The 12,369-nt window shown below is 40.0% G+C and overlaps 2 protein-coding genes across 4 annotated transcripts; both read right to left on the bottom strand.

Annotated features, from left to right (window-relative positions):
- Window positions 1–3,159: 3,159 nt before the first annotated feature.
- On the bottom strand, window positions 3,160–6,135 carry coa4 (cytochrome c oxidase assembly factor 4 homolog). 3 transcript variants are annotated; one of them, XR_014619999.1, is made up of 4 exons: window positions 6,001–6,102; window positions 5,429–5,494; window positions 3,996–4,927; window positions 3,160–3,934 (listed from the first exon to the last, which is right to left on the bottom strand). XR_014619999.1 is itself a non-coding variant. In XM_084319897.1 (3 exons), the coding sequence occupies exon 3, from the start codon at window positions 4,912–4,914 to the stop codon at window positions 4,660–4,662; it is 255 nt and encodes an 84-aa protein (XP_084176023.1). In that variant the 5' UTR covers window positions 4,915–4,927; window positions 5,429–5,494; window positions 6,001–6,102; the 3' UTR covers window positions 3,160–4,659. The 3 variants fall into 3 exon arrangements, 2 of the variants coding, with proteins under 2 accessions (XP_084176023.1, XP_084176024.1); XM_084319897.1 differs by having other exon boundaries at window positions 3,160–4,927; XM_084319898.1 differs by lacking the exon at window positions 5,429–5,494 and having other exon boundaries at window positions 3,160–4,927; window positions 6,001–6,135.
- Window positions 6,136–11,127: 4,992 nt separating this feature from the next.
- LOC311233439 (olfactory receptor 1496-like) lies at window positions 11,128–11,772 on the bottom strand (the record flags this gene model as incomplete). Its single annotated transcript, XM_084320407.1, has 1 exon — window positions 11,128–11,772. The coding sequence occupies one exon, from the start codon at window positions 11,770–11,772 to the stop codon at window positions 11,128–11,130; it is 645 nt and encodes a 214-aa protein (XP_084176533.1).
- Between the last annotated feature and the right edge of the window lie 597 nt (window positions 11,773–12,369).

Here is a 12,369-nt window from a genome sequence, read left to right as displayed (position 1 = left end):
CCACATGTGGGACCTTGGATGTTAAGAGATTAATGTTTTTTTTTTTTTTTTTTAGCCAAGAGTAAATACCATAACCCTATCAAAACAGTAGTCAAAGTGTATATTTTCATTTTTACCGATGTTTTATACGATTTATCGGAAATACGAATTTATCGAAAAAATTCTAATTATATCTCTTTTATCGTAAAACCGCAAGGAAATGACTACATCCAGATTCAACCCTGCCATTGGAAAGAGGAGCCTTTTCCCTATCCATAGATGTATGATTTGGCCATAATAAGGTCAAGGTCAAGTTCAAGGTCAAATATGAATTCATAATTAAACTCGATTATCATTTATTACTGTATCTACAAATCCTTCTGTTTAATCATCTTCCCTTTATTCATTTGCTTAAATCAGAAGGACCTCGATGTTTTCATGGTGTTATTCATTCGGCTCAAACAAGGGACTAAACACGTTTCGCAATTATGCCACATCAATGTGGAACGCCCTGCCTAAAGCTGTAAAGGAATGTGAATCACTACCCACCTTCAAAAACACTCTCAAAAAACACCTACGTGAGACTGCAATTCGAAACTGGCCCCTACAAATGTCCTAACCTAGTTGTACAGTAAATGACCAAGTAAGGCTTTGTCAACATTCCAATGTACAGTGTAAAATGTGTGTGTGTCCCCTACCCAACCCCCCCCCCCCCCCCCCCCCCCCCCCCCCCCACCTCCAATGTACAGCCCTCACCCAACCCACCCAACCCCACCCCACCAACCTCCTCCAATGTACAGTTTCTACGCCAAATGTATATACACTCCTTTTCTGGACACTTTTGTATCACAAACAGTACTGTATTTGCAAATCTGATATGTCATAAATGTATAGATGTAGCAGTACTGTCTATCTGTATGTCATGTATGTCATATATGTTATGATGAATTGAAAATGGGGGACCCTGGTGGAAACAAGACGAAAGTCTTTCTCTGGTCTGCATCCCCTTAACAATTGTATGTATTGAGATGTACTGTACTGTACCCATTCTGCAATCTGTTAATAAACTTTTCAATCAATCAATCAATCACAGATGCAAAAATAAATCATAATTTATATTCTCCTTTTCTTCATTAGAATTTACTCAAGCCTAGTAACAGACACAATATTTCTGACACTGGAAATACATACCCCCAGGTCCCTAGATGTTCCTAGATATCAAGAACATGCTAATTGACCTTGTAGAAGTGGAGCAATCTTCCATTTACTTAGGCGTGTACCTTTAGACGAAATTTCTGAAAATAGGGCTACAGCTTAACAGGACAATTTGGACGTAATAGCTCGAACAATCAGACCAACTAATTCATCATCAATGGACTAACTCCAAAATTCCAACGAACTCCAACATAAAATATTCTACATTTCAAGTGTTGATGCTCTGATTTCCAGCTTAGCTGAACAGCTGCCTACGTTTATAGATATTGACTTAACTGTCCAAGATCAATGGAATAGCACATTGTAAATTCTGTTTTAGGGTGGATTTCCCCTAAATAAAGTTAGGATAAGGTCATAAACAACTGTTTAGGTGAAAACCGAGTTCCGTCCTGGAACCTGACAACATTAGGACTTGAAAGTGTGGTTCTGCGAGTCTGTAGACATACCCTATTCTAGTGCTAGAGGAGCATAAAGTGGTAATTGTGTGGTATGTTTCCTTATTTACCACAATGCAAAATAGCCAAAGTTTGGTTACATGCAACAGTTATTGTCATCGTTTGTTCTGTTTCAATAAACTATTAATTAACTTAAACTACTTATGGTTAAATGCCTATTACCTTGTCATGGTTGTCAAACATCTGCACTTATTAAAGAAACACTCCAACATTTGGGGAAATACACTTATTTGCCATCGTCCCATAGTCAGGCAAGAAGATTGATCTCTGCTGAACCCACATTTTACACTGCAGCTATTAACTCCATTACTGCCTGTCTTTTAGCAATAACTTTTAAAAACTAAACGAGGACAAAACTGAAATCCTGTTAGTTGGCCCTTACAAGTCTCTGTTATTCTAGATTCAGACCTACGTTTAAAATCCCCCAAAACAATGGAACACCCTATAGATATTAGGGAGGCTAACACGCAAAAAATTCTTTATATTTGTATATATTTATATTGTTTTTTTTATCTTATACCTATTTACCTCTTATTACTAATCAGGAAGAAAATATACTCAATGCTAATTTATTTTATGTCTTTTATTACTGTCTATTTTACTGCTGTGAGAATCATTAAGTAACCACATAGAGAGCCATCGTTCGGGTGCACTTTTTGGCAATTTCATGATTTTATATATCTATTTTATGTGTATCAGTACAATCAACCCGTAAAAAACAAATATGCCTATTTAGATTACATGATTTAATGTTCCAGCCATTATTTAGCTTCTGTCTATTTTATGCTAATTCTATGCCTACTTTTATGTCTGCACTTCATGTATTGCTCTTGGTCTGGTCTTATTTTTTTTTTTACTGCTGTGACGCACTTTGAGCTGCAATTGTTGTATGAAAGGTGCTATACAAAGACGTTTATTATTGTTATTATTGATGTCAGTTTCATGTCGGTGTGTCCAGTAGCCACAGAGAGGTCCAGGTGCATGCTAGCCTAGCTTAGGACATGGACATGGAAGCAAAAGGGAGCAGCTAGCCTTGCTCCTTGAAAGTGACTACTAGGTAGATGACAGAAATTATAGTTGGTCCAGGCTTTAAAATCCATGTTTTATGCATCAACAATAGTGATGCAACACACATACAGTATATGTCAAGTTTAGTGCAAATCTGTCATAGCGGTCGTACATCATGAATATGCACAGCACATTTTATGGCAAACCGGCCATTACTTTTCAAGTTATCTTGTTCTCAGTTTGGTCTGTTGGTGGTGCTGGAAGAAAGGTCATGGGGTCACCAACATCAATTGGTTTCTTCTTCCTCTTGGGGTCATGAATGTGTGGAGAAAATGTCATGGCAATCTATCCATTACTTGTTGAGATATTATTTTCATGACCCTGTATTTAACCAGGTGAGAACAACCGAGATTAAAAGAGCAACCTGGCAGCAGCAGTACAGCAGTTTCATACAGTACACACACAAAACGGATCAGCTCAGAAGTGCTTTACAGTGATTTTATTTGAATTAAAACAGTTGCAAACATCAATAGAGATTCTATAGCCTTTAAATTCAGTGTGTGTGTACTGTTGAGTGACTAGTGAGTGTAAGTTAATTTTGCTGACAGAAAACATAAAGGCCTTCCTTCCTAATTCAGTCTGAACTCTAGGAACAGTCTGGTCTCAGGCGTGGATCAGTTTTTCAGTGTCCTTTTGATTTATAAATGGTCATACTTGCTACTATACTAGCTATGTCTCTAAGGTGGAAGAATGAGGTTTTTGTCACCCATATTTGCCCCGTTTTCTGGTTAGCAAGACAGATACATAACAGGGGAGCCTACCCTGAATGGCTTTATAGATACAAACATACTAAGCTGACAGACGGACTGAACATATTGGCCTGATTGTGGCACCAAAGATCATGGGGTCACCAAAAAAACGTGAGTTGGGCCTACAGTAGAAAATAGAAAAATTAGCATCTGCAGTTAATTAGATACAGTATCTGCTTTCCTGCAGCAGTTTCACCGTGCAACCGCTCTAGAGACACACGTTGGACGTTGGTGTGTTATGTCTGATCACATGTCCTCACAACAGAACGACAGCATTCAGGTTCAAATCTGTGAAATGCCTCTTTATTTATTTATTTTGTTCCATTTAGGTGTGGTGGAGCCATTACCAAAATGGAACAGAACTATAATTAACGTTATTTCTTTAAATAATCACTCACATCATTAGTTTAACCATTTATTATGATGCAGAATAAATGCTGGACCTCGCCGACACACGACCTCGCCGACCTCACGCTGCAGCACACAACCTCGCCGACACACGACCTCGCCGACACACGACCTCGCCGACACACGCTGCAGCACACGACCTCGCCGGCACACGACCTCGCCGACACACGCTGCAGCACACGACCTCGCCGGCACACGACCTCACCGACACACGCTGCAGCACACGACCTCGCCGACACACGACCTCGCCGGCACACGACCTCGCCGGCACACGACCTCGCCGACACACGACCTCACGCTGCAGCACACGACCTCGCCGACACACGACCTCGCCGACACACGACACACAACGTTGCTGAGTTTTTCCAATTGTCACAAAGACCTAATGCCATTGTATTGGAGTGACATCACACCAAAACATCAGAATGGATAGATATAGATAGCACTCCACCAAGAGGACAAATAATGTTGCTGTTTGTTTTGGGTGAACTGCTCCTTTAAATGTCACAAAGATAAATAAAATATGGCTTAATAATTGACAGCGCTGCAAACGGTTTGTTTACCATATATTTTCCAAATGTAATTCCTATAATACAATCTTTTGAAAAGCTTACATTTATGTACAGACGGAGAATGAGAGGGTTGTAAATATTAAGTTGAGATGCATTGAACAAAAGAAATAATTGACAGAATAAAAAAAAATACCTTCAGGGCCCCAGCCACCCCCTTCAAAGTCCCTGCATGGCACAGACAATGACATCCCCTGCTTGTGGGGCAGCAAGGGTTCAACCCTGAGAAGATTCTGTGGGGGCTACTCGCTGTTTTATCAGCTTCTCTTTCCTTGCATTCTGGAACGACATCATGCAGTCTTTGAAGATCTGGACCTGACTCTGGCACTTTCTCCAGTCCTGGTGTTCAGCCATGCACTCCTGCACAGTGTAGTGCAGCTCTGCACAGCCGGTGCGGGAGATCATCCGTTCCACGGGGTCGTCTTCATCCTCCCCTCGGCTGCGGTCGTGAGGCGGTGGGGATGATGTCATCCTGTTTCCACGTCTGAGATGAGGTGAATACAAACAAACACATAACAAGGAGTTAGCCTGTAGCTTTGCAACAGCACAGACTACTAGACATAGAGTATGATACCCTTCTAACAGATTGAAGAATGGGTACAATACAGTACAGCTCAATACTAAGAGGATGAAGACCAGAAAAATACCGTTGTCTTGTTTACATTGATTGATTGATTGATTGATTGATTGATTGATTGAAAACTTTATTAACAGATTGCAGAATGGGTACAGTACAGTACAGCTCAATACATACAATTGTTAAGGGGATGCAGACCAGAGAAAGACTTTCGTCTTGTTTACATCAGGGTCCCCCATTTTCAATTCATCGTAACATATATGACATACATGACATTTATGACATACCAGATTTGCAATTACAGTACTGTTTGTGATACAAAAAGAGTCCAGAAAAAAAATAGTATATAAGGGTAAGGATACATAAGGGTCCAGATACAGTTAGAGTAGTTATTAGCCGCAGAAATACCTATGTGATTATTGGGCGGGTGAGGCAGGTATCAGACTCCGGACAACCCACTTTCTGTCTTCATACCTATTAGCCACAAAAGTTAATATTGTGCAACTTATGAATTAGTAGGAATTTCACAGCAAGTTAGAGCAAACAAATCAGACGCGCGGTGGCTTTGCAATAGTTCCAGTCCAAATATATAAATGCGTATCTCCTGAGCCACTGCTAGGTTAGAGGCAGGGATAGGAATTAATAAAGTTTTTCAATGAATCAATCAATCAATGAATCAATCAATATCTTATAATGTATTCTGCTGCTACTGTCTGTATGATTATAAACCAGTACCGTTTCTACATTCTTGCATGAACTGCAAGTCTTTAATATGTCAGGCCAGCACTGTGTTGAACCGAATGTCTCCTAACGTTACCAGCCCAAAAAATAATAAAGCACTAGGTATTGAAACAGTATTCCTCTGCTAACACTACCGTCGTAGTGCCTGATCTTGAAGACTGTCGGGCTTGTTTGACAACTGGCCTAACACAAAGTCAAGTACTGTTACCCGATAATAGTTTGATCTTTTTCAACCGTACCTCTGCCAAGTCGTAGAATAACGTTAATTCCGCCGATCTTGAATTATTGAATTATCACTATGAATGTCCAATAGCTTTCACTATTCGAATGACAAGGGGGACGCTGTTCCGCGAAGGACCAAACGTGTGTAACCATCATAAAAGTCGACGACGACGAGCCACATCATGTTAGTTCCGTAGCATATAGATAAGACAGGTGGTGGTCGAGGTAGTCCCCAACCTTATTTTGCGAATCACAAAGATGTCATGCATCTTTTTTTTGAGGACAGAGCAATCCAGCAAGTATTGGCAGTTCTAGACTGGTTGACTTACTTCGGCGTATGCATCGGCTTCTGTAAGCATTTCCCCCCAAATGTATTGTGCGCTGCTTTCCACTGGAGGGCACCATTTCACCATGTATATCGTGCTCCCGATGTGTTCTAGTCCTACACTTGTTTTGCAGCAGTAGAGTAGAGGGCAGTGCTCACTCAGTTTATTATGGTAAATTAGGATACTAATCATGTCAGGGCCAGGGTCATCATCATGCCACTTGAGTTAATATTGCTGTTACAATAAGGTTTTTGTTTGCTGCTCTGTGTTTTATTAATTTATTAAAGAAAAACGTGTTGGGAATATTTAATGAAGCACTCAAGTTGGCTCAGATATTTTGGTTGAATTCCTACTTTTTAATCACTGGTCTGTAAGTACCTCATTGACTTTGGATAGACAAGAAACAACAGTGGCCCCTCATTCTGAAATGTGTTGCATTTTAGTTGTATTGAAAAAACGATTTGAGCTTGAGGCCCGGCTGACACTGTACAGGCTCAAACCTTATCCTTACATGCACTTGGAGAACATGACAGACAGGTTGTCAGAGCAGGGCAGATGGTGTCGCCTCTGAGGTAACAATGTCACTAAGCTGTCAGAGGATCAGCACATCTATCTCGCAAGTGAAGGACAGCATGAAATATTCAAACAGCTGAAACAGCATTTTCTTTTGGGCATGGCGTTTGAATGAGATGTAGTTGGACCCGTCACTCTCACATACAGCTCAAACGGACTGGATTCATTTGACGGCTAATTAGCTACAATAGATGGTTGGGTGATTCATGACAATGGGAAGTTGATGACAATACAGACCTCTACAAAGTGATTTTCAAGTAATTAGAATTAATGGCCTTTTTTTTAATCAGCATGTGGATTTGTTATGTTAAATTTGGGTAAATGGTAAACAGTCATTCTTTCTTGGCTTCATGCACAGTGTGTGCAACAAGCAGACCTCTGTAGACATGGACTGCACTCAGGACAGTTCTGTTGAACCTTTAATTATTTATTTGACATCATCAAGGTGAGTCAATTTCACTCATGTGGGCAATTTGGAAGCAGGTTCATCCACACGCTAACAAATTACCTGCTCCTTTTTTATATTAATACATATATATATTTTTTTATATAATTATTTGACAATATGACAAGACAAAGCATAGAGAAATATAACCACAGGGGAATGGGAGTATCAACGATAGATAAACAAACAACACCCCCCCCATCCACACACACATGAAATGTCACCCAACTCACCCCCACCCCCACCATCCCGACAACAACCTCATTCTTTTAACCGTACACCATGGGCTTCTTATTATTGCTTATTATTCAGCTAATGATCATTTACCAAGGGATATTTGCACATCATCCCACACTAATTACAATGTCTGTAATAATCTGCCTGATTGCGGTTCTGACATTGTCTGCTATTTATTTTTTTCCCAATGCAGTATTTGCACAATCTTTCACAATCCTGTACCACTTCAGGTCTTTACTGCTACATCTTGCCTCTGGGAAACATGCCTGTGGTCTACACGGCTCACTGCGCAACCCATACAGTACTCTGTATCCTATTAAAGGGGAACTACGTGCAATTTCATACGTGTTATTGCCTTGGTCCAAGATGGAAATATTAGCAAACACAAATAAGATCCAAAAGTCAGAGTACTAAAACACAAATCTGTGGGGTATAAAGCCTGAAGCTGCTCCATAAACAATGAACTGGGAAAGATGGTAAAGATGACATTGAGAGCACCCAGGGAAATGATCTGATATCAGTATACGGGTACATTTCTGTTTCAGAACTGAGAACATTAGTATAGAAGCAAGCTCTTTTGGGTGTAAAAACGAAAACAAGTTTTTTTTGTCCACAAAATCATTCCCCCATTTATCGTCAATGGAGCAGCTCCAGACTTTATACATGTTTGTTTCTGGCATTGGGAGAGAGTAGGTCACACAGCCTACACATTGATTCAACTTTCCTAGGCCATAGAGATAAGATATTGGAAGTCAACTTCCCTCGGCTGTGTTCCATGTGGCTAAAAATATATAAATAAATAAACAAATAGTAATGAATGTTGAGTGATATACATATGGTCTAGAGCAGGGGTTCTCAACCTTTCTGCTGCCAAGGCACCCCTGTGTTCAATAAAATATTCCAGGGCACCCCTACATACGATGAAGACTTTTCCGGTCCTGTCTTTTTTGCTACAATGATGACAGAAGTGCTTGCTTTCAAAATAATGTTTATTTAAGAAGCCGGGAAATATGCAGGCTATATAATGCATTATTAACAGCTGTTTCAGGTCTAAATGGCTTAGTACTGTTGACATTACACTGCTTGTAGTAGTAAATCAAATAGCATATTTCTTTAAATAAAATTACAGAAAATTATCACTAAAGTGCTACCTGTTGCAGCTGCACACTTTTCCATAAAAATAGCATATATAAGTGTGACCATTTCTCAAAAACTGAAAATCATGTAATTTTTTTTAAATACAGAAAAGGATCACCAAAGTGCTATCTGTTGCAGCTGCACTGTTCTCCATAAAAATAGCATATTTGGATAAGTTTGACCATTTTACAGAAGAGGATCACCAAGTTACCATTTCTAAAAAAATATAAATAAATACAGAAAATAAGCACTCGTTCACTCAGTGGACATTTCTAGCTCAATGCGAGGTCTGCTGCTGCTGGCTAATAATACGGTCAATACGTGGGGACAGGGGTGTAGCTCCAGATTCTGGGCCCCATGAAAGAATGTATTTGTCGGCCCCCAGTGAATGCGAGCGTGCGTAAGCGCGCGAGCGGAAATGTTTTTGGCCATTTTTTTATTGATGAAAACGCATAATATGGTTTTTACCTATACATTCGGATCAGCAGTTCAGCACCTGCACTGTTGGTGGGTGAGCCTAGTAAAGGATGTCGCATTGCGTTCATCTTCAATGAATGGACCAATGCAATAGTTTACCAAAGCCCCCCCTCTCTCTCTATATATCTCACACACACACACACACACACACACACACACACACACACACACACACACACACACACACACACACACACACACACACACACACACACACACACACACACACACACACACACACACACACACACACACACTTCAGAAACAAACATAGTATCAATGAGAGCATCAATAATACACCTGAGTGATGTCTAGTAAAAAAAAATTAAAAATAAAAGTGCTGGGCCCTTGGAATCATCCTAAGCTACCCCCCCCCCCCCCCCAGCTACGCCCCTGCGTGGGGAGATCTTTGACAAGGCAACACGCATGTCATCCTCAAGGCTCAACTTGGCCCTATATTTAGTTTTCAGAGCTGTCATGGATGAAAAGCCAGCTTCACACAGATATGTGGTGCTGAATGGTATCAACACCTTAACTGCATCATCATGAGATACTTGGTACTCAGCACCACACTCTGAAACTAGCTCTCCAGGTGGTATCAGATGAGATTTCAATGAGTTCTTCCAAGAGTTTGGATGGAGATGTGTCAGGAAGCTTTGTCTCAATGTTGTCTGTAAAGGTTTTCTTTTATCCAGAGTAACTTGGTGATCCTTTTCTGTGTTTTATTAAATAATGATTTTCAGATTTTGAGAAATGGTCCAAATATGGTATTTTTATGGAAAACAGTGCAGCTGCAACAGATAGCACTTTAGTGATAATTTTCTGTAATCCAAAAATAATATTTTTTTTTTCTCAAGGCACCCCTGGCAGCTCTCTGCGGCACCCTAGGGTGCCGCCGCCGTGGCACCCCTGTTGAGAACCGCTGGTCTAGAGTCTATAGTATTCTTTATCCTGTGAGGTCCTACTGTCCACACCATGTCTTTCATTATGGGCTGTGGACAAACTGTGGGCTGTTGTGTTACAGCACCAATGTCTCCAAGACAAATTATTATATATATTTATTTATTTATATAATTAAAATTGTATATATATATATATTTCTGGATGATGATGCAATGGTAATTTGGATGCTATCAATCAACTGTGACACAATGGTTGAAATGTGAATGACATTATAATACTTTCATAAGGGTTCAAAGATCACTGACCAATCTATAATATATGTAAGTTCATGGTACATGGATAGACATAACTAGATGGAATAAGTGTTTTAAGCCACATTGATGTTGATTGATGATTTTAAATGCCACATATTGTTTTTCTAAACTACAACTGAAAGTGTGATAGTAAACATTGTTTAAAATGTCTTGATCTTCATTTTCTGTTGAATGGAAAATCACATTTGCAAAAAGACAGGACTACCAGTAGCATATCAGTTTGTAATGGGTAGATGTTTAAAACAGCTTGAAAACAGATTAGTGTAACATACTAACCATACAGTACACTGATGCACTTGCAGACACAAACACACACACATACAGTACAGCACTATTCTGCTGTTGAAAGATGTTTAAAAAACCATCTGCATATGAATACCATATAATTAATTACAATGTTATAAAGATTTGGAGCGGTTCAATTCGGTCACTTCCCCCCGATGGTTACAATTAGCTGTGCAAGGTTGTGTGGTAGATTCCAACGACGTGCCTATGTGTCTTTTTTTAGTTGTCACGTTTTTGCGTACCTACATTAAACAATTCTGTCAAATGTCAATAAATGTTCCTTTCAACCATATCAGGCAGTGCAAGTCGGTGATGCCATAGGATTGTACTTTACTTACTTATAAATCAAATATAAAAAATTATTGTAAACTAAATACCTCATTGTTCCATACTGCACCCAAGTTTGAGCAAATGTGGCTTAAAGTTCAAAAGCGATACAGATTGCTTTTAAATAACTTTAGAGGAGCAGTGCTGTTGGGCGCTGAGTCTCACCTTCCTGAGCAGCACAAGGGCTCTGGTCCTTATCTCTTTGGTTTTCAAGGAGTATATGACTGGGTTGAGGCAGGGTGGGAGGCACGAGGCCAGCGACAGACTCAGCACACGCTGGTCTCGATCAATCTGTCCAAGATAGAACCCGATCATGAAAATGATCATAATTGGAAAGTAAAATATAGCAACAAGGATGAGATGCTCACCGCAGGTGGCCAGAGCTTTCACCCGATGGTCCAGTGACTTCATGTTGAGCACGGTGACGAGGATGGTCACGTAGGTCAGGATAATGAAAACGAAGGGGGCGATTAGAAACAACAAACTCAGGACCGATGAGATGGTCCAGTGTGGCCTGTTGTCGTTACATGCCAGTCTAAACACTGGTGCATAGTCACAGAAATAGCTGAACACTTTCACAGATTTACAGAAAGATAGTTTGGTAATTATTGCTATGGCATACACATTTACACCGATAGTTACACCCCATGCCAGGCCCAGGATACAGGACATCCTCTGCATGGTGTTGATAGAGTGCTGGCGGAGTGGGAAGCATATTGCAATCAACCGATCGTAGGCCAGTATGACGAGCGCACATGATTCCATTGACACAAAAGCATAGTACACGAACATCTGTACCAAACATAATTCAAATAACACGAAATTGTCCTTAGCAAGAAAGGTTTTTATCATACTGGGAATAGTGCACGTGTTCAAGATTAAATCGACCACCGCGAGGTTGCCAACTGCCAGAAATTTGGGTGTGTGTAAACAGTGATCCAAGGCAATTATATAAATCACAAAAGAATTGGACAGGACTGTAATTGCATAAACAAATGCTAAAAAGATAAAATAGAGATTGATGAAGGGAAACGTTGTAAAACCGATTACATAAAAGCCTGGAGGATGAATAATAAGAGAATTGTTGAGCATAGCTGAGTTCCTCCTGCTGAAATGCCCCTGGCCTGAGATGTATAAGAACACTCCAGTCTAAAGGATAAAGCAGAACAATCTTACATATTATATCAACACATTCCTAGGTTATGTCAACAGTAGTATACATACCGTATAGGAGCTACAGAGATATAGGCTAAAGTTTGGTTTTAGTCGCATGACATCGTTGCATCGCACATGAGATAGTTGAAAAGACATTTTATGGACAGTCATGTTAACATGGATAAGCATCTCTTATAGAAGAAATTA

The sequence above is a fragment of the Notolepis coatsorum genome (genome assembly GCF_963971535.1).
Source record: "Notolepis coatsorum genome assembly, chromosome: 8".
Classification (NCBI taxonomy): Eukaryota; Metazoa; Chordata; class Actinopteri; order Aulopiformes; family Paralepididae; genus Notolepis; species Notolepis coatsorum.
This window is presented reverse-complemented; position numbering and strand designations above follow the sequence as displayed.